The sequence below is a fragment of the Grammomys surdaster genome, unplaced genomic scaffold (assembly GCF_004785775.1).
Source record: "Grammomys surdaster isolate TR1022 unplaced genomic scaffold, NIH_TR_1.0 317, whole genome shotgun sequence".
In the NCBI taxonomy this organism is placed as follows: Eukaryota; Metazoa; Chordata; class Mammalia; order Rodentia; family Muridae; genus Grammomys; species Grammomys surdaster.
The window spans coordinates 1744399-1769500 of NW_021604736.1; the positions used below are offsets into that span (position 1 = coordinate 1744399).

Here is a 25102-nt window from a genome sequence, read left to right on the forward strand (position 1 = left end):
TGTGTGTGTGGCATGGGTATGTGTATTGTATGTGTGTGGTGTGGTGTGCGATGTGTGTGTAAGGGTTAGCAGAGGCTGTAAGGTTTCAGTTAGGGTAGTGTAGAGTCATGTATAGGAGTTTTAACTCTGAAATACTACATACATTGCAATCCCAATGCCATTGCTATAATAAAGACTGACCTTGGGAAACTCCAGGCCTCAGTTATTTGTATGAGGGACTGGCTTCACTACATGCATCTTGACTTTAATTCCAGGTAAATTAAATAAAATTGGGACAGATATCCTTTGCTTAGTGGTAGCTAGTGGTAGACACTGTCATTAAGCATCACTGTTTGCTGTTACTATTATCAGTAGCATACTTACCATCCTAAAATTATTGCCTGCCTCTCAAGTTCCCTAGAGTGTCTTCCCAGGCATTGCTTCCTGTGGTTTCCCTAAACCTTCATCTTAAATGTGAGGAAGGTAGATAGATGAAGTCTATCCATCACAGTGTGTTTTGGGTCTGAATGTTATCTTCTTTATCTTTGCTTTTTCACAATTTATTGTGACAAAAAAAAAAGGCAAAGTTGCTGGAGCATCTGGAGCTAGCAGGTAGGTTTGAAAACTAAAAGGGAGGAGAAAGGGTCTTGATAGGCAGAGGCATTTGTCTCTGAAAGTTTGAAATACTTCTGTCTTCATGGATTTTTTTGTTGGTTCAGAAGTCAGTGCAAAGCACCTGCAGCCTTAATTAAAGGATTCGAGGCCAGTGGACTAAGGTACACTCAGGATGCCCGATCTGCTGGCAGGAGATAATGGTGGTGATGATGCTGGGGTGCTGACTGAGACCTGTTCTTTCAGTGTCTGTGTCCTGAGAAACACTCTTTCCCATGGCAGATATGCAGCCCTTAGCTGTGCTCTGCAGCAGCTGACATGGTGCACGTGGGCCTCTGACTCCTGTGGCAATGAACGTCTTCTTACAGCTGACCCAGGGCCTCCTTGACTTAGATAGATTGCTGAGGTTTATTACAGGCCAGCAGTGAGTTTTCTTTTCCTTCTATTTATGTTCCTTCCATTACTGTGTCTCTCTTCCATCTTGGTTTTTCTGTTTGTCCCCAGAAACTGTGGACAGCAGGGTAGTGACTGTGTGTGTGTGTCAGACAGGGAAGGGAAGTTTGGAATATTGCCTAGAGGACAGGCTATGATGGCAGGGACCCTGTGTGGGCTCCCTGACTTTTGCACAGGTTCCATTGTGTTACGTCAGCTGCATATTCCTAAGGGGTCTTTGGAGTGTTGAGAACATTTTATCTCTTGGTTCTTGGACTTTTGGCTGGAAAACTATCAGTTTACTTGTTTTCTCACTCAGGAAACATTTATGAAAATAAAACCACAAGTGGGCTGATTGATCTTCTGCCCTTGTAAAGCTGACACCATTTTTAAAATTTTAATTAAAAAATTTTAACTGACGTATAAAAAAACTACAAAGTGTGCACATCAAATAGACTACCACAAAGTGTTGATATTTGTATACATTGGATAATATGGAGGCTATACTCTAGAGAGATTAACAACAAACTATAAACAAGTAGACCAAGGTATACTTTCTGGTAGAAGCAAATCCTATGAAGAAATATGAAGAAGGAGCCCAAGAATCAGAGGAAAGAAAGGCACTTGGGTCAGATGGCTAGAGCCTCCTAAGAAGTGACTTTTGAACAGAAACCTGGAGGAAAGAGGGCAGGATGTGTGTGAGAAGTTGCCGGGTGAGTACTGCTGACCAAAGGGCCAGCCACACACAAACACCCTAAGGGGGGGAGAATGAATGGGGCTCTAGGGATATTCAAGAGGACCATTGGGACAGACAGGAAGAGGCCTGGAGGAGAGCATCCAGGTAGGCTAGGGCTAGGCTCATGTGCTCATGAGCTAAGATTGTGTTCTTAGCATTGGAGAAGCCCCTAGAGCACTGTGATGAGGTAAGGTGGATTGTCTGCTGCTGTCAGTTAAAAGGATGACCCTGGAGGTCGGTAAAGAATAGACCCAAGGGACAAAAGGAGAAGCATGTCAGAGATGATTGCTGCAGTCCAGGAAAAGGACTCTGCAGGTCCTGGTATTAGCTATAAGTGGAAGGAGCTAGGTTGGATACAAGTGGATTGTCCGTTTAGCTAGCATGAATTGCAGCATCAGCTTGGGGCATGTGATACAATAGCTCAGATTCGTTCCTTGTGTATCATCTTTACTGCTCATGTTTACATATGCATGTATCACCTTCATTATTATCATTTCCTTTAAATTTCCTTCTTAAACCTCTACTTAAGGTGTAATAGCTCATGCAGTACATTTTATGTCAAACAGATTTCTAATACTCATTATGTAGGTACACAGTTCAAAGAAATATTTGTGAACTTCTTGGAATCATTCCATATACCACATGGGCAGAAGCTCATTTTACATATTAAGACCCAGAGTCGGTAGAGCCTTCATATCCTGCAGGGAAGGTAGTAGTGCAGATGCTGACAATTGGTTGACTTAGTGATTGATTTTGTCTCTGGCCAGGATAGTTTAAGGTGTTGGCTGCTTTCCAAAGGGTTCTCCCGTTTACCAAAGCACACTCTCTAGGAGAGGACTCAGGACTTGTGTTACAAGTGTACCCAACTTCTCTTGACTCCTAGAATTGACACCGCTAGGAGAAGAGAAAGAGATAACAGCAGAGTGAATGAAATGAGTAAGTAGAGAGATTTATGAGCCATTGTCTTCATGATTGCTTATTTTAATTTGGCACTTGTCATTATTTTTCTTTTTTTTTTTTCTTTTTTTTTTTTTTTGGTTTTTTTCGAGACAGGGTTTCTCTGTATAGCCCTGGCTGTCCTGGAACTCACTCGGTAGACCAGGCTGGCCTCGAACTCAGAAATCCGCCTGCCTCTGCCTCCCAAGTGCTGGGATTAAAGGCGTGCGCCACCACCACCCAGCCCACTTGTCATTATTTTTCACACAGCCACACAAATAAACTTGACAGCTCATGCTGTCTGTTCTGAAAGAGGCTGATAAGACACATGGGGTACGAAGCTAGGAGGGAAGATTAAGGAGACTTTTTGAGAAATGTATACTTAAGGAGAGTTCTGTATTAAGTAGTCCAAGCAGCTAAGGTTAGACTCATTGCTTATGCAAAAGCTGGAGAATGTGGTTAACTAGATGCTCAAAGAAAGCCAGTGTGGTGAGATGCTAAGAGCTAGGGGAGTGGCATCCAAGGAGGCTGCGGAAGCAAACTAGGGCTGGGCCACAGGGCTCTGGTGGTTCATGTTCAGGATTTGGCTTACCTCCTGGACAATGTTGATACTGCAGGTTGAATAAATAAGCTGACAGTTTCAATATCATTGAAGCATAAGAATAAGAGTGAAAGTGGTTCCTTAAAGTAAGAAATAGGCCAGAGACTCTTGTTGCTGTTGAAAAGCTTAAACCAATGGATCTGTCTCATAGAAGGAGAGCCATACCTGTGCAGGGAGTTGAATTATTGGGGTAAAGGTTTGTGGCATCAAACCCAGTGGGTGGGTTGGCTCAGTATGGATAAATATAGTGTAAGAGAGCATGCGCCTCCTTTTAGAGAAAGAATGGATATTGTTTGATTTAGAATCAACTGGACAAGCCAAGGTGGGAAAGAGAAAGCTAGGTTGATGGAGTGTGCCATTGATGGACTGTTAGTAGGGAGGCAACATGGGTTTTTTTGTTGTTCTTGTTTGTTTGTTTTTGTTTTTATTTTAATTCACTTTACATCCCTATTGCTGTCCCCATCCAGATCTCCACATTTCCACAATCCCTCCCCCATTACCTCCTCCCCTTTTCTTCTGAGAGGGTGGAGGCCCCCCTGAGTATTCCTGCACCCAAATCTCTGCAGAGTTAGGTTCATCCTCTCCCACTGAAGCCTGACAAAGCAGCCTAGCCTGTATGATTCTTCATACAGGCAACAGCTTCAGGGACAGCCCCTCCTCCAGTTGTTGGGAGACCCATGTGACGATTGAGCTGTACATCTGCTACATGTTTATGGACCTTGGGGGAGGAGGGCGGGACCAGGGATAGGTCTTCCATAAGAGTCCCTGAGCTCTGTCCAGTGTTTGGCTGTGGGTCTCTGCATCTATTTCAGTTAGCTGCTGGGAGGAGCCTCTCAGAGGACAGTTACGCTAGTCTCCAGTCTACAAACATAATAACAGAGTATCATTAATAGTGTCAGAGATTGGTGCTTTGCCATGGGATAGGTCTCTAGTTGGACTGGTTAGTGCTTGGCTATTCCTTCAGCCTCAGATCCATCTTTGTCCCTGTATTTCTTGTAGACAGGATAAATTTTGGGTTGAAAGTTCTGTGGGTGGGTTGGTGTCCCTATCCTTCCACTGGGCTTTCTGCCTGGCTACAGGAGGTGTCCTCCTCAGGTTCCATATCCTCACTGCTATGAGTCTCAGCTAAGGTCTCTTTGAGCTGCAGATTTCCATTTATTCTCCTGGCCCTCTGGCCCTCTCTCCTGTCTCTCCCCACACCTGATTCTCAACACCTCCCCATTTCCCTCCTCATCACCTCTCCCACCCAGTTCCCTCCCTCCATCTGCCTCCTATGACTATTTTATTCCCTCTTGTAAACTACATTCAAGCATTCATGCTTGGGCATTCCTTCTTCCTTAGCTTCTTTGGTTCTGTGGATTATAGCATAGATATCCTGTACTTTATGGCTAATATCTGTTTGTAAGTGAGTACATACAATTCATGTCCTTTTGGGTTTGGCTTTCCTCACTCAGGAAAATATTTTCAAGTTCCATCTATTTGCGGGCAAAATTCATGTTTTTTATTTTAATAGTTGAATAGTAGTATTCCATTGTATGGATGTACCACATTTTCTTTATCTAGTATTCAGTTGAGGGACATCTAGATTGTTTCCAGTTTCTGGCTATTAAGAATAAAGCTGCTATAAACATGGTTGAGCAAGTGTTCCTGTGGTATAGTGGGGCATCTTTTAGATATATGCCCAGGAGCAGTATAGCTAGGTCTTGAGGTAGAGCCATCCCCAGTTTTCTGAGAAACTGCCAACTTGACTTCCAAAGTGGTTGTACAAGTTTGCACTCCCTCCAGCAATGGAGGAGAGTTCCCTTGATCCACATCCTCACCAGCATGTGTTGTCCCTTGAGTTTTTTATCTTAGCCAGGCTATTCTGATGGGTATGAAGTGGAACCTCTGGGTCATTTTGATTTGCATTTTCCAGATGACTAAGGACTTTGATCATTTCTTTAAAGTACTTCTTGGCCTTTTGAGATTCCTCTGTTGAGAATTCTCTGTTTAGCTCTGTATCTTTTTTTTTTTTTAATTGGATTGTTTGGGTTGTTGGTGTCTAATTACCTGAGGGTTTGTTTGTTTGGTTTTTTTTTTTACATATTTTGGATATTAACTCTCTATTGGACATAAGGTTGGTGAACATCCGTTCCAATCTTTAGGCTGCTGTTTTGTCCTATTGGCAGTATTCTTTGCCTTACAGAAGCTTTTCAGTTTCATGAGGTCCCTGAACGTGAGCCATTGGTGTTCTATTCAGGAAGTTGTCTCCTATACCAGTGTGTTCAAGGCTAGTCTCACTTCCTGTTCTATTAGATTTAGTATATCCAGTTTTATGTTGATGTCTTTGGTCCACTTGGTTAAGTTGTATGCAGGGTGATAGATATAGATCTATTTGCATTCTTCTGGATGATTCTTGTAGTCACCCAGTTAGACCAGCACCATTTGTTGAAGATGCTTTCTTTTTTTCCATGGTATATTTTCTTTCTTTGTCAAAAATCATCTCTCCATAGGTGTGTGGGTTTATTTCAGGGTCTTCAATTCGATTCATTGGCCAACCTGTCTGACTGTGTACCAATACCATACAGTTTTCATTACTATTGCTCTGTAGTACAACTTGAGGTTAGGAGTCAGGGATGGTGATACCTCTGGAAGTTCTTTTATTGTTCAGGGTTGTTTTCACTATCTTGGGTTTTTTGTTTTTCCATATGAAGTTGAGAATTGTTCTTTCAAGGTCTGTAAACATTTTGTTAGAATTTTGATGGTATTGCGTTGGCTCTATAGATTGACTTTGGTTAATGTGTCCATTTTCACTATGTTAATCCTACTGGTCCATGAGCATGGAAGATCTTTACATCTTCTGATATCTTCTTCAGTTTCTTTCTTCAGAGACTTGAAGTTCTTGACATACAGGTCTTTCACTTGCTTGGTTAGAGTTAGACCAAGATATTTTATATTATTCATGGCTATTGTAAAAACTTTTGTTTCCCCAATTTCTTTCTCATCCTGTTTATCATTTGTATAAAAGAGGACTACTGATTTCTTTGAGTTAGTTTTGTATCCAGCCACTTTGTTGAACATGGTTATCAGCTGTAGGAGTTCTCTGGTAGAATTTTTTGGGGGTCACTTAAGTATACTATCAAATATTGATACTTTGACTTCTTCTTTTCCAATTTCTATCCCCATGATCTCCTTTAGTTGTCTTATTGCTCTGGCTAGAACTTCAAGTACTATACTGAATAGATAGGGAGAGAGTAGGCAGTCTTGTCTTGTCCCTGCTTTTAGTGGAATTGTTTTTGTTTTTACAAATACGGACAACAAGGTAGTGGAAAGATAAGAAGCAAGAAGAAGTATGAAGAGGCTAGCTCAGAAGTCACTGCAAGCACCCTGGCAGCACAGATGACAGAACTAAGATTGTTATGGATAAGAAGAGTGTTTTAACCCTAATATTCCTTTTTATTCTATCGGAACCAAGACAGTGGTGAAGGTGGGAACTAGACATAGTGGAGAAACTTTAAGTGTGAATGATGGAAAGATGGTGATATTTTGGATGTGTATAAAAGGTGGGAAGGAGGAGAGATGCTCATGGTTTTGTTAGAGCTGTCACATATAATCAGATACATTCATACACCACCACCACCATTACCACCACCACTACCACCACCAATCCACCACCACCTACACAGTTCTTTTAAAGAAGAGAGGAAATTATCTCAGGTGAGGTATCAGAAGCTTTCATCAGTGGTTTTTGTTTTGTTTGTGTATGTGTATGTGTGTGTGTGTGTGTGTGTGTGTGTGTGTGTGTGTTTGTTTTTTATTCACAGTATAACAGTAGTAGTCTTTCTGTCTGGACCTTTTAGGCAAGAAAAAGAATTGATTGTACCTTATCTGGTGTTGTTCTTTTCACACTGAGGCAAAACAATTCTGAGTCACCTACCTCCTCTTCCTAGAGTTCGTATTGGCCTAATAGCCTAAACCCACACCATTGTTAGGTACTGATCTGGGTTTGCCCTAAGATGCTCCAAGTTGGCCCTACATGTACCCAACCCTGTTTTCTCATATTCGTTCAGTGCTTCTTTAGAATGGAGTTATGTGATCCTGGCCCTTTCTTCTCTCTCTCTCTCTCTCTCTCTCTCTCTCTCTCTCTCTCTCTCTCTCTCTCTCTCTTAATTGGATGTTTTATTTACATTTCATATGTTGTCCCCTTACCCTATCCCCCACCCACCCAGGAACCCCCTATCCCCTCACCCCTCCTCCTGCTTCTCTGCAAATGTACCCCTACCTACCCCCCCACTCCCACCTCCCCACCCTCAAATTCCCACCCCCTGGAGTGTCCACCCTTCATGAGGCCAAGGATCTCTTCTCCCACCTATGCCCAGCAGGGCCCTCCTCTCTTATGTATACAGCTGAAGCCATGGGTCCCTCCCTAAGTGCTCCCAGGCTGGTTGTTTAGACCCTGGGAGCTGTGGTTGGTTGGTATTGTTGTCCTCCTCATGGGGCCACAAACCCTTTCAGCTCCAATGGCATTAATCTTAAATCTCCAATGGTATTTCTCTTAAAAGGAAAGCTAGATACAAGGTTTCAGAGGTTGTGATAGAAGTTTGGATGGCGACACCTTTCAAACTTGGGAGGTCAGCCTGCATCTTCTGTGTGCACTTTGCCATTATTTACTATAATGCATCAGTGTGGGCTGCTGATGTTAAACCGGGCCCAGGGAACTTGAGGTTGAGGGAGGATGAGAAGCCAAGTTTAACTGCATCTCAGGATGCTGAGCCTGGGAGCTACAGCTCCTACATCAACTCATTGCAAGTCAAATTAAGGGAATAATACAAACCTAGTAGATATTTAATGAGAGATTATTTCTGGAGATTATAAGGATACAGAAATTGCAAATGAATCCCTGACCTTTTCTGAGCCTTGGCTCAGTGAATGGGCTGAATCACCTGCTCAAGGGGATTAAGGACAGCCGCATCCACCTGGCAGGCTACTTTCTCAGTCATTTGCAAACTCTGCTCCATGGTGATAGTGTTCCAGACCTTTTAGTGGGAATTCACTTTGCAGACTAGATCTCAATTGCTAAGATTATGTCCCCTGTTGGGCCAAAGTCGGAACTAATGTTCTGTTTACATATACAGTAGATTCCCTGTCAGATCAGTGACACTTAGGCCAAGTTAAATAATAGGCAGTTGTTAATTATTAGTAACCCAGTCATGATGTCAGCAGGAAATTCAAGTTGATGAGAGTAGAATTCAAACTAAGTGTCCGTGTGTTGATGTGTGTGTGCACGCACACGTGTGTAAGGGAAAGAGACAGAGGACAAAGGGCAGATGGAAAAGTTCAGGATGTGGCAGTACAATAATGTGTTTCAATTCCGGTTTTCAGATTCAGAACATTAGCTGCTAAACTATCTTTTATGAGTTCTTGGGACTCTTGTCTGATGTGGTTCCATTTCTTCCATAATCTTATCTGTTTACAAAACTAGGTAGTCAACTCAATGTACAAGTCTAATAAGCTAGGCTTGGCAGAGTTATCCCCAGCTCCTGTTTGGCTCTGCAGCACATAAATGCTCTGTACATTTGACAATTAAGATACACTGATACACAGAGCATTTTCTGTGTGAACTGTAAGGCTTTTTTAGTTTCACATTAGTATGAAGGGTGTTTGCTTGCTGCTAACAAATTAGAGAAACTGCACCAGTATAGGGAAAACCAATCTGAATATTGAGTGGGGCCTTTGCCATTAAAAAAAAATCACAGTTAATCTAAGTTGGTAGAATTTATTTATTTTTCAGATATCTGGAAAGTTCCTATGCATTGTTTTCTTCCATGTACCACTTGTCTAGGAGCTACGCTTACTTCCTAGCTGACCTGGGAGGTCATCCAAGCACTGGGACTTTCTCTCTCAGTTGCCAAGTTCTTTCCAACTTTCCAAAACTTTTGTTGATGTTTCTGGGGTAAGGAAGTGGTTTTTGTCTGAGATGAAGTTCATCTGTGTTTAGAAGGAATCAGTGTTCACAAGCCTGCTTTTAAAACATTGAAGTTCAGAGTCTGTCTCAGCAGCTCCCAGAATTCAGTGCACAATGGCGGTTCCTTTCCCCAGACTTCTGACTGCCATGTCTTTGAATGATACTTTGAAACATTTCTCTAAAAACAAAGTGAAGGGTTCCACGGACTCCAGAGTGACAGTCATAAATATTTTGGAAAGTTTCTTAAGCACAAAAAGATAATTTCCTCTCTGACATATACTTTCCCAATGACTTCTGAGCGCTCCATGAAAGTGAGAATCATGCCTTGCACAGGAAAAGATGCCCAGTGTCCTTAGTCACCTGATGCAAAACAAAACCACAGCAAGAAAGTTCTCACCCCACCCAGATGGCTGTAAAGAAAAGAAACAATAACTGGTATCTGCAGGATGTCTCAGGTGCTCAAACTAACTCAGACCTGCAAGCTATGCATATTATATCAGTGGATAACCAAAACTTGGGGTTGAGTTTTTGTGGATGCCTGGCCTCTTTATTGATACTTAGAAACTAGTTTTCCTCTGGGAAAAGTTGTTCCTGTGGATTATTTCATTTTCTGAGTGGCACTGGAAGGTACTGGAACCGATGGAGAACCGGTTGACCCACTAATGTGCTACGGAGAGAGGCTCTCCTGTTTCTGGGTCTAGCCCAGGTAGCGTTGTTCAGCTGTTTCATGTTCAAAGCTGATTCACTTTTCTTTCCTTCATCTTCCCCTTGTTTTCTGCTTTTTCTAATCTCCAGAACAGAATTATTTTTTTAATTCAAAGTTATATTGAAAGCATTTTGGTGAACTGGCCCCCTGGAGCAAGTCTCTATATGTTAAATTAGCAACTTTGCTCATATTTAGCTTTTTCAAGCCTCAGTTTTTTTCATCTGTAATGTGGGGCTAATAATACTATCATTCAAGAGAATTTACTGGCATTACAAGACATAATCTAGGTAAAGCACTTATCCATTGTTTTCAAAGCACTTCACATTTGCTCTGTGTAGCTGACTGTAAGCAGTTATTCTTCTGACTCTGTCAGGAGTCTGCTACTCTATGTGGCCATTTCTTGTTAGAAATTTAGGATATCACCAAAGTTACTATAAGAACTAAGATAACACATGCAGAACACTTAGCATGTGTCTGGCCTAGGGTAGACTCTTTGTCAGTATCACTATTTCTAAATTATCTGTATTTTACACACATGTATGCTGTGACCACACCATGTTGTTTGTCTTCAGTGTGCCGATTTGCACATCCATGGCCTGACCACACTTCTCTTGTTCTTTCAGCTGCACAATTGGACAGTATTGGCTTCAGCATAATAAGGAAATGCATCCATGCGGTGGAAACCAGAGGTAAAGTAGCCTCCCAGATGGACAGATGGCGTTGTTCTCATGGAAGGTCATGCATCTGTGAGGTAGCAGACCTGCTCCCTGCTGCTCCTCATTTTAAGTAACTCATTAACTCCCCTGGTGTCACTGTGTTTCTACAGATCATGTTGGTCTGAAGTAGGGGTTCATTACCTGTTTCATGTCACCCAGGTCTCTGGTTGATCACAAGAATGTCTTACATGTATACTGATAGAATTCTTAGGCTTCTGGAAACCAGTTCTTGAATCTCAGTTATTAGTAAACAATTGAAAATACAGCCGCAGCAGAGTGGTAGGTAGGCTTCTGTGTTAACAACTTCATTCACAGTGTACAGTGGTGGCTCTCATAGCAGGTATAATCTGAGAAACTTACCATTGTAACCATTCTGTAACCGTATGATTTCTGACCATGCTGCAGGTACTGCTAATACCACTGTGCATTAACATTCATGAGGGAAGGAACTGCACAATGTTAGTGACAGTGAAAATAAAGGCTCTTTTTCCATCTAGTTTATAGACACTGGACTCTCTCCAGGAATCATCTTAGACTCTGTGGACCCCAATAAGGATCTCTGCTCTGCAGACCTGGACCTGAGAACCATCACAGACAGAGAAGGAAGGGGCTAGCTGCCTCCTCCACATTGATGTTTCCCAGATCTATTAGAGCAGGGCATGAGATAGGGGAGGCTGGGTTACTGTAGTCTATCACAAACCAGAATCTTTAGTTCTGGCATTGTAGGGTTTTAAGTGCCCTGGATCCATTGTGGCCTTGAGAAAAGCTGCTAACTATCTCTCCAGTGAGATTGATTAACCAAGTGAATGAGTCTTTATTCTCCAGTATTCTATTATACTTTTTATTTGTTTGAAAGAAATTGTGACTTTTAAAGCAGAGTTATATCCTTACTAGTGGTGAAATAGAAAGAGAGAGGGGTATGCACACATACACACACACACACACACACACACACACACACACACACACACACAGAGGCATGTTAGGGGCAACAGAACATCTTGAGTTCCTGCGCCTTTGTGTCCTAGGAGGCTTCTTCCAAAGGAGTTACTTTAATGTATAGAAGCAGGTTTGTATGTGTGTTTGTTTGGCTTTGCTTTTTAATGTTTAATTATTTCTTCTTGATTGCTGTCATCAAAAAATTAAGACAGATTCTCAACAACTGTACATAAAATATACCTAGAAAGTGCCTAGTAGACATAATTGGAAATTGATCCTGAAATATAAGGGTGTTAGTTGTGTTGAGCCAGAAAAATGTTTACACAGTGATGTGGTTAAAATGCAAAATCAGGAACCAATCAAATGCTAACTCAAGCATGATTCACTTGTGCAATAAAATCTTGTGAATCACAGAAAATATAAATGTTTTTCTCATCTCATATTCACATGCGTTAAGTGAAAAATAGTTTAAAATCGAACAGCTGCTGGGCACTGGTGGCACATGCCTTTAATCCCAGCATTTGGGAGGCAGAGGCAGGCGGATTTCTGAGTTCGAGGCCAGCCTGATCTACAGAGTGAGTTCCTGGACAGCCAGGGCTACACAGAGAAAACCTGTCTTGAAACAAAACAAAACAAAGCAAAAAAACAAAACAAACAGCTGCCCTGCCTGAGCCCATGCTGTATGTCCCCAAGAGGACCTCCTCTGCACAGGTCTCAGTGTGACAGCAATGACTTCTGCTATCTTTTACTCTCTTCTTGTGATTTTCTATTTGCCTAAGCTGTGATGCCTAAGTTTTTAGAGTTTATATTTCTAAGATAATTTTTAAAGAGTTTAGATTTGTTTTTATTAAAAGAAAAGGATAAAATCAGTGTGTTAGTCTGGTCTGTAACCCTGCTGTTCAGAAGGCTGAGATTAGAATTTTGAGAGTTAAAGGCCAGCCTGGGCTACAGAGTAAGGCACTGTCTCAAAAGAACTTATAAGAAAAGGGGAGGAGAACAAGGAGTAAGTTACTGTCTCGAAAAAATTTGTAAGGAAAGGGGAGGAGAACACGGAGAATAGTTAGCACAGGCAAAGGCAGAGCACATATAGACAAGCTAGTGTATTTGCTTAAGGTGGGCTGTGTGTTCATTTGTTTGAGCAACCTAAACCAAGAGGGAAACTGAGTCACCTAAAACTCTTCTCAGGATCTATGATCACTGCAAAACAGTAGCTTGAAAACCTTGTAGGCCACCATAAGAAGTTCTGAATATGATGTACATCTAAGAACCGGAAGGTGTTAAGAGAAGTGATATGAACTAAGTCTCACAATAAGAAGTTCACAGGGGACATAGCAGTTCCTGAGAGATACAAGATGTGATGGACTTGGGCCTACAAGAAAACCATTTTCAATCACTCGGTCTAAATTGTTCCCTGTTGGAGCTGAGAAGATAGATCATTAGTAGAACATGAAGCCTTGAGTTTGATACCCAAAACCCAAGTCAAAATGCTGGGTATGGTGACACACACTTGTGATCTTTATACTGGAGAAGCAAAAACAAGATCTGTAGGCTCACTGGCCACCCAGTGAAACCATATTGATGAACCCTAGGCCAAGGAGAGATCCCATGTCAAAGGAGGTAGATGGCGTCCTAAAGAATATCAGGTTGTCTCCTAGCCACCCTATGCATGTACACACATGTGGACCCACACATGTGACAGGCATAGACCACATAATCCATACATCACATACATGCACATGATTGCCTCCTTTTGTAACTGACACAGAGGCACACTAATCCAGGTATTTAAGTAAATGAAAGTTCTGTAGTTTGAGTTTTGTCTTCGTTTAGCTGTGTCACAGTAAACACCTTTGCTCTAACTGTGATGGATTTTCTGATTTCTCAGTCTTGACAAACATTCCCTAAGATGGAAAATCTCCTTACCCTTCAGTATTTTTTTATGCTGTGTGTAAAAATAGATGGAAAGTTATTTATCTTTTTCTGTGAATGATTTTTTTTTAAAGTCATGCCACTTTGGATTTTTGAATGTAAGAATTGGTTAAATACTACATCTTTAAAACAGTGACTTTTGCATTTTTAAAAATCTTCATCTGCTACCTTTGGCAAGAGAGGTGGGAAGTTTCTTTCCTGCCAGCGCCCCAGCTAAGGCCAGGGCTGGAGTGTGCAGCACATCCGTGAATCCTTAGGCAGCTGTGCCAAATCCCACTCGTTTGCTAAGAGCTAGGCTGAGTGGCAGGGAACTTTAATTACAGCAGCTTTTAGAAGGAGAGAGAAAATGAAGGAAAATACAAGAGCATTTGGCCTTGTTGGCCTGATCATGTTCTGATGTTCATCTAATTAAATCATCATCTTTCCTCTTCTCAGGGATCAATGAACAGGGACTCTACCGAATCGTGGGGGTCAACTCCAGAGTGCAGAAGTTGCTGAGTGTCCTGATGGGTGAGTTCAGCAGTGGCTTTGTCAGGCGTGTCCCTTGGGTAGCTTCCTCTGAGCTTTCCTGGTTCCTAGGTAGCCTCTGGGTTAGGAGTTAGGGTATGCAAATGCCCATGCCCAGCTACCTGCCCTACTTGCTAGTTGTGGCTGTGAGCAGGAGCAGGAGAGGCTCTGAGTGGGCCTTTGTAAGACTGAAATAACATGGCAGGACCAAGTACCTCACAGTGTTTGGACTCAGTGCTCCAGCCCAAGTGCTGCTCGCTCAGTCACATCACTGCCATGCCCTGCTTTGCCATTAATAGCTCATGACTCCTTCTGTCCTCTTTTGAGGCAGATATTCAGTAGGATAAACCCTATGCCCAAGAAAGGGAATCTTTCTAGCCTGTGAAGACCTCGGGGTCTCACATTCCTGACACCCAGGGTGTCGTGTAACCTTCAGATAAAATGTATAGATGCAGATCAAACTCAAGATCTCTCTCCCTTCTAGATTTCAAGCCGTCACTTGATCAGGAAAGCCTCCTCTGTCCCTAGCTGATGTATAAATAGAAAACCACTACCTCCAAATGTGCGCTGTTTGAATCAAAATCCATGAGCCAAAGTTGCCTAGGCTGCAGATATCCTGTATTTTTAGCTATGCAGACAGCCTCAGTGAGTCACATGGATCTAAATGGCAAACAGATCAAATTTCATAGATCAGTGGCTGTTGTCCATGTCCACAAAAGCCATAGCCTAGTACTTGGGAAAATTAACTCTCAGTCCAGCTCTAACATGGCATTTCAGGCGAGGGCCTTTCTCCTGTGTTTGTCACTTCTTTGTCACTCCAGTTTCTGAAAATAGCCTTAGTATGTGGAGAAGTCTACTCCTTTATATGGGCCAGAATGAGGTACTCACTCTGCAGTCAAGATTCCTCGGTATCACGAGTTACACTGAGAGCCGCTCTTGGGAAGCATGGTGTATAGGAGGCCCCTCTACACTCACTTCCCACTCTTCGGTTCCCATGTGGGATGTGGTTTTATTATTTTTAAATTTTTGAAATAATCGTGAGAGATAAATGCCTTGTAAGAAACAATGCAGATGGATCTTTCGTACCCTCTACCCAAATCCCTCCAATTATCACTTCTTAGCAGGCTGTATTTCAGTACTACAATAAGATACTGGCGTTGATACAGCCCAAATGCAGAGAATTTCTACTCTCATAATGGCCTTGGGTTCCTTTTTATATCTATTCCATGCTGCACACACAATCCCTAACTCTGGTGACCAGGAGTTTATTCTTTTTTTCTTTTAATTTTGTCAGTTTGAAATCACTTGTTATATAAATGGAATAGTAGAATGTATAAGACTTGAGAGTTGAATATCTTTTTTTAGTGTACTTAACTATTTCTAGATTTGTTTAACTTGTATGTATCATTGCTCGTTGATTTCTTTTTAACTGCTAAGTAGTATTCCATTGTATGGGCATACCACAGTTTAACCATCCTCCTGCTGCAGGACTTTGGGTTGTTTCCATTTTCAGGCTCTAATGAGTAAAGTTGCTATAGATATTTGGAGAGAATTTTTATGTAAGTATATGTTTATTCTCATAGAATAAGTACCCAAGGGTTCTACTGTTGGGCCATATGTTGATGTGACTTAATTTTGAGAAATTCTAACATAAGGAAGAAGTTAGAGCTTAGCAGGTGTCAGCTTTCAGTCTTTCATTTCTGCTTAGGAACTGGAATAGATTCCTAGATGATAATGGTGTTAAATTTTAGAAAGAACTCTCTTGTCATTCTGCAGAGTCCTGGTAGGGGTGAGATATGCATGCAACTTAAAGCTGTTCACCTAATGCTTGAATCTAATCTTTCTACTGCTATGCTGCACACACTTGATTAGCATAGCAACCATTACTTCAGGAAAGTATTCTTCCCTTTCCTCATTAATAACCCTGCTCTGTCCATAAGCTTCCCTGGGCTAGCCTTATCCCTACTCCCAGGCCCAGACATAGGCACGAGCTCTAGGCCATGTGCAGCCATCTGTTGAGGATAATGTGATTGGCTCCAAACTGAAAAGTTTATCATGTGACTGGCCTGCACTGGCCAATCAAAGTCCTCCCTGTGGCCTACTGCCAAAACTATCTAAACGTGTTGTTAGCACTTAATATGACCTGAATCTGGAGCAGGAATAGTAAAGGAGAGAGAATTCAGATTGAGCAAATATGAGCAATAGCATGGGCAGAGGTAGGATGCAGGGGAAAGGCAGAAGCGATCTGATGCTGTGGGCTTGTTTTTACTATCTGAGAGAGCTGCTTGGGGCTGAAAGAGGACAGTTAGTGCTGTGAAGCTAAGGTAGTCTTTTCTGCTGACAACCTAAGTACTGTGCTGAAAAGCTTAAACACTCTCCCCCACCCCCAAAAGAGATAATGTGCTCTTAAAAGTTCTAAATGGGCCAGGCTGTGGTGGTGCACACCTTTAATCCCAGCACTTGGGAGGCAGAGGCAGGCAGATTTCTGAGTTTGAGGCTGGCCTGGTCTACAGAGTGAGTTCCAGGATAGCCAGGGCTACATAGAGAAACCCTGTCTCAGAAAAAAAAAAGTTCTAAATGGTAGAGATACAGACATCAAGGAAAGAGTCAGGAATAGGATTTAGAATAGTTTACAGAATAAAAGGTATGTGCTAGTCGCTGGTCCATCCAAGAAGATGACTGCATTCAGGGTCCTTACTAGGAGGCCTTTCCATTCCCTTCTTCCTTTCAGTTTCTCATTATCCATGTCCTTTGCTGGCCTTGGCTTTGGCTTTGTTCTCTCTGGGAGTGTCCCAAATAGACCCAGTCACTGCAATCTTTGGAGCTTGCATCACTCAGAAGAGTGTCTTTCGGGTGACAGTTTTGGCAGTAGGCCACAGGGAGGACTTTGATTGGCCAGTGCAGGCCAGTCACATGATAAACTTTTCAATTTGGAGCCAATCACATTATCCTCAACAGATGGCTGCACATGGCCTAGAGCTCGTGCCTATGTCTGGGCCTGGGAGTAGGGATAAGGCTAGCCCAGGGAAGCTTATGGACGGGGCAGGACTATTAATGAGGAAAGGGAAGAATTCTTTCCTGAAGTAATGGTTGCTATGCTATTGAAGTGTGTCTGGCATAGCAGTAGCAAGGTTAGATTCAAGCATTAGGTGAACAACATAACAGAATGTAGCACATGTATGTTGTCATGGAGGGCCCTGGAAGATGGCAATAGGTGAGGCAGAGAATACTACATCTAGGGCTAGACCAAAGAGCTTTGGCTTAGTAGTCAGTATTTTATATAGGGAGAGCACCAAGACGAGCTTCAAATGGAATTCAAAGATGACAATGTGAGGTGACACTGTTGAAAAGAAATGCAGTGTTTTAGAAGACTGCTAGTCTAAGGCAGTCCACTTTGGACATAGGAGATGCTCTGAAAGGCAGCGGTTCTAATCACTGTTCTCCGCAGCTCCCCAAGAAGGAATTGCCCTTGCTCTCTTCCTTAGTCATCCTAGATATCGAGGACAGTAGTCATGACTATCTGAAGAATGTCATGGAAGAGTAATAACTAGCAGTTGACAGTCACAAGGCTAACTCCTCTGCCAGGAGGACATTCCAGATAGACTGGAATATAAATGATCCTCTGGGGTAGAACTGACTACAGAATAAGGTCAAACCTAGTGCCAAGAATTCGACCTGTGAGTCTCTCTATCACTCCAGGGAATCTAGTACTCTTGTAGTTGTCAGGCCAGTGCACTAGATCTGCCTCCCTTTCCTCTTTCGAGTATGCTATTAAAGCATCCTCCTCAATTCTTGGTACTGATGCAGGCCTGGCTTAGCCAATAGTATAGAATATAATCTGCTATAGACCACAAACTCTTCTGGGCTCAATGGGCAGCACATACTCACTCCTGTCTGTTTTCACCCTTTTCATACCAAGCTATATGCAGATTCCACATTGCTTTCACTTGTTCCAGTGCTTTCCTAAGTGGATTTGTGTGCTCTGCTATGGCAAACATGGCCTGGGGTTAAAACCAGACACCAACTTCAATCACTTGTTCCTTTCTTGTATTCATACTTCACTGCACTGCAGACTGTAGGTGGGATGGGGAGTAAGAGGCAATGTGTTTAGAATATCTTTGTTTTACTGATTAGAGTTCCTTAAGAAAGCTTATTAGAATTCATCATAGCCTCTGCAGTGTCCCCTGCACTTCATGCTGGTGTCCTGCCAAGAACCACCCTGTTTACTTCCTAGCAACAGAGGTTAATAGTATTTGGGTAGTAAAAAAAGACTCAGTGAACTTTCAGACTTTCTGAAACAGAATGTATGTACTGCTCTGCTTCCCTCATTCTATTAATATTTTCCAAACACCACATATACAAACAGCACCACATTCTCCTCCTACACACTCATCAGCTACATTCTTGCTCATTACATGTCTCTCTTCCTTTCCATCTCTGTATGTTTTTAAAATTAAGCTACATTGTGCGTGTATATGTGCGTGTGCATGTGCACACATGCAGGTATATGTGTGGAGGGAGAAAAGAGGACATGTGGGTTTATGTTTTCTTCTATTATGTTTGTCCCAGGTAGGAACTCAGGTTGTCAGGCTTAGAGGCAAGTACAGTACACTGAGTCATCTTGCTGACCTCTACCCCCTTCTAATTATTTTAAGTAATTCAATTCTCTTCTTTGTTTAAAAATTATGAGTAGTCATTGGTGAAATTTCACAAAAATACAAAAAGCATAAAGAAGAAAATAAGAGTCCTTTAGAGCAGAGACAGACTTTATTGGTTGCTTTATTGCACATGAGACCTTTTAATCATAGCCTTCTTTAAACCACATATACCTGCACATAGTGAGTGAGTAAGCATCGCATACTGTGTAATACGGTTACAACACAGGGCACACATTCCTAGGCTTTCTACCAGGCTGTATTCACACAACACTGTAGTGTCTTTTCCCATGTTAATTCCTCCTATGCTCTTGCAGGTTCACTTCTTGTAGATGCACCAGTGCCCCTGAATCTGCCTCCTGCCCTTGTGTAGTTCAGAGGGAGTCCTGAGAGTCAAGAGAGCAGAGGAGAACATGCACTTTGAAAGTAGATGCACTGCTAATTCTTTTCACTGTAGACGAATGGTTTCAATGGCCCGTTCTTCTGTCTTCTGTTCCATGTAGTAGCTTGGCCAACATAGAACTGGGATCATGTGATGAAAAGATGCATAAGCATTGCATCACCTTTTCTATTTCATTCCATCTCTCACATTGGCAGAGCCTGCACACACTAAGAAATACTTGTAGGTACTATGTCTTTACAGTCTACCTTACAGTGTGAGTTGCTGGGTCAGGCTCTGTATCTGCCTTCAGCCTTTTTACCCGCTGTTGCCAAGCTCACTGTCAGCAAGTGTAAACAGCCATGCTCTGCAGTATTTGTTTTTATGTGAATAATACATGTAAAAAAATGTATTTCCCTTATTTAACCTTGTATTCTTTGGTTTAGGTTTAAATTGAATATTTTGAACATGTTCATTGTTGCTGACAGAAGTAGGGGTTTTTGTTTGTTTGTTTGTTTGTTTTGTTTTTACCTGCTTTTATTCTTATTGCTATTTTTCTGTTTTAATTGTTTGATGTAAGTTTTACGTTTGGAAGCTGTATTAGCAGCATTTTTAATCCAAGCTTTCATGCCCTAAGCTTTTTGTTTCCCCTTTTCCTTTTCTCCTCATTGTAAAGTTGTATGAAGCCAGTCTCTCATTTCTTATTCTTGATGAGAATTATGTTAAGAGACTCTCCTCATTCCAAGATTTTAAAAACATTTTGTCTTTCTTAAAGTTCATCTGTGGACTGGCAATACAGCTCAGCAAGTAAAGTACTTGCTGCCAAGTCTGATGACCTGAAATTGATCCCCTGAGCATGCGTGGTGGAAAGAAAGAATCACTTACCAAAAGAAATGAGTGAATTTATAAATGAATGTAAAAAATTTTTAAAGTCATTTGGATTATATTCACACAAAGTGTAAACTCTCCTTTTACACACACACACACACACACACACACACACATATATATATATATACTGTTGACTGTTAACTACAGGAGAAACCTTTCTACTCTCAACTACTTTAAATGTCACCTGTGAGCACTTCTAACAGTGACTGGGTCCTCGAGGGAGCTTTTAGAGGTAGATTTTCTAGAGAACAAATCCTGTTTCGCTTTGTTGTTCTGTAAACCTGACACATGGTCCCCAGCCCTTTCTTTGGGGTTTTACTGTTCCCCTTCTCTTGGTGTTCTCAGAAAGTTATTAGGGTTGCCCCCTGAGTCCATATCACTCATTTAGACTCTGGTTAATTCCTGTTGTGTTCTTGTCATCAGCAGCATAGCTTTGTAGTTGAATCTTCAGTGCCTTTAATGGTGCCCTTGGCTTCCGTTCGCTCCATCAGCCGTAACCTTTTCTATTTCATTCCGTCTCTCATATTGGCAGCTCATTTCATGGTGCCCACCTTTTCTTTAATGAATTCCTTTTACATTTCAGAGTAGATGCTTTTAATGCTTTGCTCTCTGTATTCTGTACCAACAAACACTGCACTGATGGTTCCACAGGAAGTCGCTTTGCTGCTGACTTCACTCTGAATAGATTGTCCTTGGTCTGCAGTCACTTCCCCGAGTCCTATTTCAGATTCATTCTCTTCTGTGGCGTTGAAGGGCTGCTGCACGAGATGCCAGCCAAATCCTAGCCAGTCATGAATCTTTTATCTTGTATGGCTCTGTAGTCCTGAACAGTTCCTCCTGGCCCTACTCTGCTTAGGATCTTGGAAGAACTGGAGTATGTAACTCTGAACCTGAAGCCTGTGATTCTTTTCTTGTTTCTTTGCTGGTTCTTCAAGGACACATGCATGCATACACAGGCAAACATTATATGTCTATATTTTGCTGAGCTAAAGATGACCTTGAAGCCCTGGTCCCTTGGCCTCCACCTCTGGTGTGTTGGTATTACAGGTGTCATGACCACATCTGCTGACTTTCCCCTTCAGAATTCATTCTTCACATTATAGAGGTGTTCTTGCATCACTGCTGCCCAGCCCTACATCAGTGTCTAGGTTCTCTTCTCAGGGCTGTGGTAAGCCTGTGGAAAGCAGCCTCCCTTCCAGCTGTGCAGGAAAGGAGTGGGGCCTGACTTCCCTCCTAGGATGACATGTTATGCTGGAGGCCATCACCTACTACACAATGCTCTCAGGACTTTCTCTGGGCCTTCTCTGAGCCCCAGCTCTGGCAACAGGAGAATGTTAACTAAAAGGCTTCTTTGCTGTGTGTCTTTATTAATGTTTAACTATGATGGCAAAGAAATGCAAATTCAGCATTGCTGCTTCTCTCCTCCCATGCTGTCCACATTCTTCTAGGTTAGAATTACAGTGAGCACAAGGGAGGTGGAAAGAGTGCTGCTTTAAATCACCAGATTACAGGCAGTATTCTTCCCCTCCTGTCACCAGCCATGAACTAGCCTGCCCTGTCCCTCTGGAACCTTGAAGGTCTGCATTCCTTTCTTCTGTGCCCTCATTTCCCACACACTTTCACACATTGTCATAAATAAAAGCAGCTGAGGATTTCTTTCTGAAGAGTACCAGAAGGAGCAGGCTATTCTTCATGACGACTTCTGAGACCCGTATCTTATACTCTAACGAGTAGAAACAACCCAGATTGAAGACTGTATCCGAGGGAAAGTAGGGAACTGATAGCCAGATAGAGGGTGGTATGCCATGGTCCTGAGTTCCCAGAGAGGGAAGATAACTGATGGAGGCTCCCCTTCCTCCACTCTGGCACCTGTAACTACCCTGCCTATAAGGATACTGCAAGAACCAATAAGACAGAGACCCCAGACAGTAAGAGGTTTTCAGTCCCAAAACACAAGTGGTTGTGGGTGGTATTTTGGATTCTTAGACATGACATATAAGAAATTGCTGAAGTTTTTAAGTTTTGTGACTTTTATACTCAGAAAACAGAGTAACCAACTTTGCTTCTCAAGCCCTGTGGGGTAAATGAAGTCTGATATACAAGGAGGGTGGTATACATGTAGAAACTGTGTTTTCCTCTAAGTTGTTATGGAGATGGAGAACATGAAAGGCTCAGGAAGAGTTGATAGTTTACAATCAGGATTCACTTAAGCATAAGACTGGATGGTATTTTGGAAGGGTAGATATGTATATCAGTGCAACAAACACAAGATCCCAGAAACATAACCAGCACATGATTGAATCTTGGATAAAGGGGTCGGGATAATTGAATGGAGAGGGGAGTCTCTTAAGCAAATACTATGATACAATTTGGAGTCCACACAAGGATGGATGAAATGAGGTCTCTCTGACACCCTGTGTGAAAAGGCTCTTGCAATGCATCCTAAGAGAGACACACCTTGTATTTAAAGAACTTTCTTAACTAGAACACAAGAAAGAACTATTAGGAAAGTATGTTAAGTTGAATTTCATTTAAATAAAACTTTCTCTTCTAAAGGAGATATCATTCATGGCAGACTTGCTGGTGCAGCCTCTAAACCTCAGCTATTTAGAATGCTAAAACAGGAAAAAGACAAGTTCAAGGCTAGCTTGGACCACTTGGTATGATTCTGTTTTAAGATAAAAACAAATACAAGAAAAACAGATGTAACTCAGTGGTGCATATTTACCTAACATGCATGAGGGCTGAAAGTCAATCCATGATACTGTAGAGAATTTTTTTTTTCCAAAAGCAAAGGTAAGTTGTAGATCAGAAGAAAGTACTTATAAAAATGTATTTATAATCAGTGATTTGTAGCTATAATTATTTTAAAACTCTTGATTCTTAAAGCAGCACCTCAATTTTTAAAATAGATAAAAATATTGAGAAGAATGGTTGACTGAAGAAAACATGCAAAGAAAAGATACCACATGTGAAGATGGCTCACACCATTGTGTGTGTGAAAAGCCAGTGACTCGCAGGACAGCTGAAGTGACTGACAGACGTGTCCTGTGATGAGAGGCGTGAGGCAGCCACGCTCTCACATTCTGTTGGTGGGAATGCAAATGGACGTTGACATTTTGGAAGGCAATTTGACCATTTCATCTGAAGGAAAACATTCTCATCTGAAGGAAAACATTCTCACCATTGGTCTGTTCTTGTCGGTTTTGACCTAGTCCTGTTTGTGGACACAACATTTACCAAAGAGATAAAAATGTAGTCTGGAGAAAGCCTCTGTGCAAATGTTTGTAGTAGCTGTATTCAGAGCAGCTACAACTGGAAGGCACCCAGATGTCCATCATCCGGAGAATGGATAAATAAATTATGGCACATACAGAACACTGAATACGACTCAGTAATAAAAGAATTAAACTACTGTACTTGTAACAATGTGGCTAGATTTCAGAGGTGTTACGCTATGGGCAACTGTTGCCAGGGGTGCCTGTGGTGGAAGGGGGCTGAGTATAACGGAGCATCCCAAGTTCTGGAGTGTGGGTGCACCTGGCTGGTGGTGGGAGCTCCTTGACTATGCAATTCAGAAAGTGTGGGACTGTACAGATGTAGAACAGTTATGTACACCTCAGTAATAACACTCACACGCAGAAAACTGTTCTCCCTATCAAAAGTGCATTTGACATAACTTACAAATCAAGTAAGCAAGCAAGCAAACAAACAAACCTCTGTACCTGGTAAGGATTATAGTTTGACTGCATGTTGTCTTGAGGGTGTGAGAAATACTCACTCATCCTTAAACCTCTGAGAGCAGCTTGAGTAGTATTTTCAGAAACTTAAAGCTCACAGATTTTTGATACAGAAAGGCCACTTTCAAGAATTGTTTCTACAGGAAAGGTCTGCAAATAAGCAGTAGTTTATGTCTGTGACTATCACAGTGGCAAGGATACAACTAAAATTTTCTTTATAAGAGGACATGAAGTCAAAAATATGCAGTGTATATGTAAAGTGAAGTACTCAGAAGTCCGTATGTTCGTGTGTGGATGTGAAATAGTTTTGTAGGAAATTGACTAATGAAAGCTCTTTGAAAATGAGATGTGTTGTGTGCTTCCATTTCTGTTTTGTGGTACTGAGAATCAAACCCAGGACCATTTGTTTTCTAAAAAGAAACATATCATATATGCATATGCTGGAATATAAATACACACACACACACACATATATATACATATATATGTATATATATGTATGTATTTTAGTGATAGTAGAAGTTGCCTATATGGTAAAAAACGATTTTCATTTTCTTCTCTTTTGTTGTTGGTGCATGTGCATGTGCATGTGTGTGCGTGTGTTCAAGCTGTATGAGTATCTACATGTGTACATGTGTGCCTTGTGTGTGTGTGGATAGACCAGAAATTGATGCTGGGTATCTTCCTCTATCACCTCACACCTTATTTTTGAGGCAGAGTCTCTCTACTGAGCCTGCAGCTCACAGATTCCACTGGACTGCCTGCTCAGTGAACTCCAGGGATCCTCTCGTCTCTGCTTCCCCAGCAGACTACAGGCTCACACCTTCATGCCTAGCATTTTATGCAGGTGCTGGAGATAGGAACTCAAGCCTTTATGCTCACATATCAAACACCCTAACCATTACTTCCCTCCTAGTCTTCATTGATTTTTTTTTCAATTAAGTGTATAAATTAACCTAGCCCAACTGGAAGATATTTAACAGGCACAATGGTACAATGGGTCATTTTGGAAAATATAAGCTTGGGTAGTGGCTTTCAGTTTCTTTTCCTTTTGATGTACCAAGTGGTGCTCAGAAACTGGCTTGGTGTGACCTAAGCCAGGTCCCCTGTTAGGAGCACCGCTTCTTTCGTCTCTGTGTCTCCGGATTCTCTGGATTCCTGTGGTGGTGGATGGGAGAGACTCCCTAGTCAGTACTCACTCCCATGCCCTCTTAACACTGTGCTGCCCTCAGTGGATGTTTATCTCACTACGTTCTGTCATGCTTGGGGGCAGGGTGGGGAGAAAGGTCCAAGTTCTAGGGAGATGCCCAGAAGCCACCAGGATATCCCCTTAAGCAAAGGAAGGAAGGAAGGAAGGAAGGAAGGAAGGAAGGAAGGAAGGAAGGAAGGAAGGAAGGAAG

The 25102-nt window shown here is 41.9% G+C and overlaps 1 protein-coding gene across 2 annotated transcripts in view; it reads left to right on the forward strand.

Moving 5' to 3' along the window:
• The window catches only part of Arhgap26 (Rho GTPase activating protein 26), a 387278-nt gene that overhangs the window by 217810 nt on the left and 144366 nt on the right, over positions 1-25102 (forward strand). For both annotated transcript variants that reach the window (XM_028777886.1, XM_028777885.1), the window contains exons 13-14: positions 10570-10635; positions 13966-14040. In XM_028777886.1, coding sequence (XP_028633719.1) covers positions 10570-10635; positions 13966-14040 — 141 coding nt within the window. The remainder of the gene's footprint in view (positions 1-10569; positions 10636-13965; positions 14041-25102) is intronic.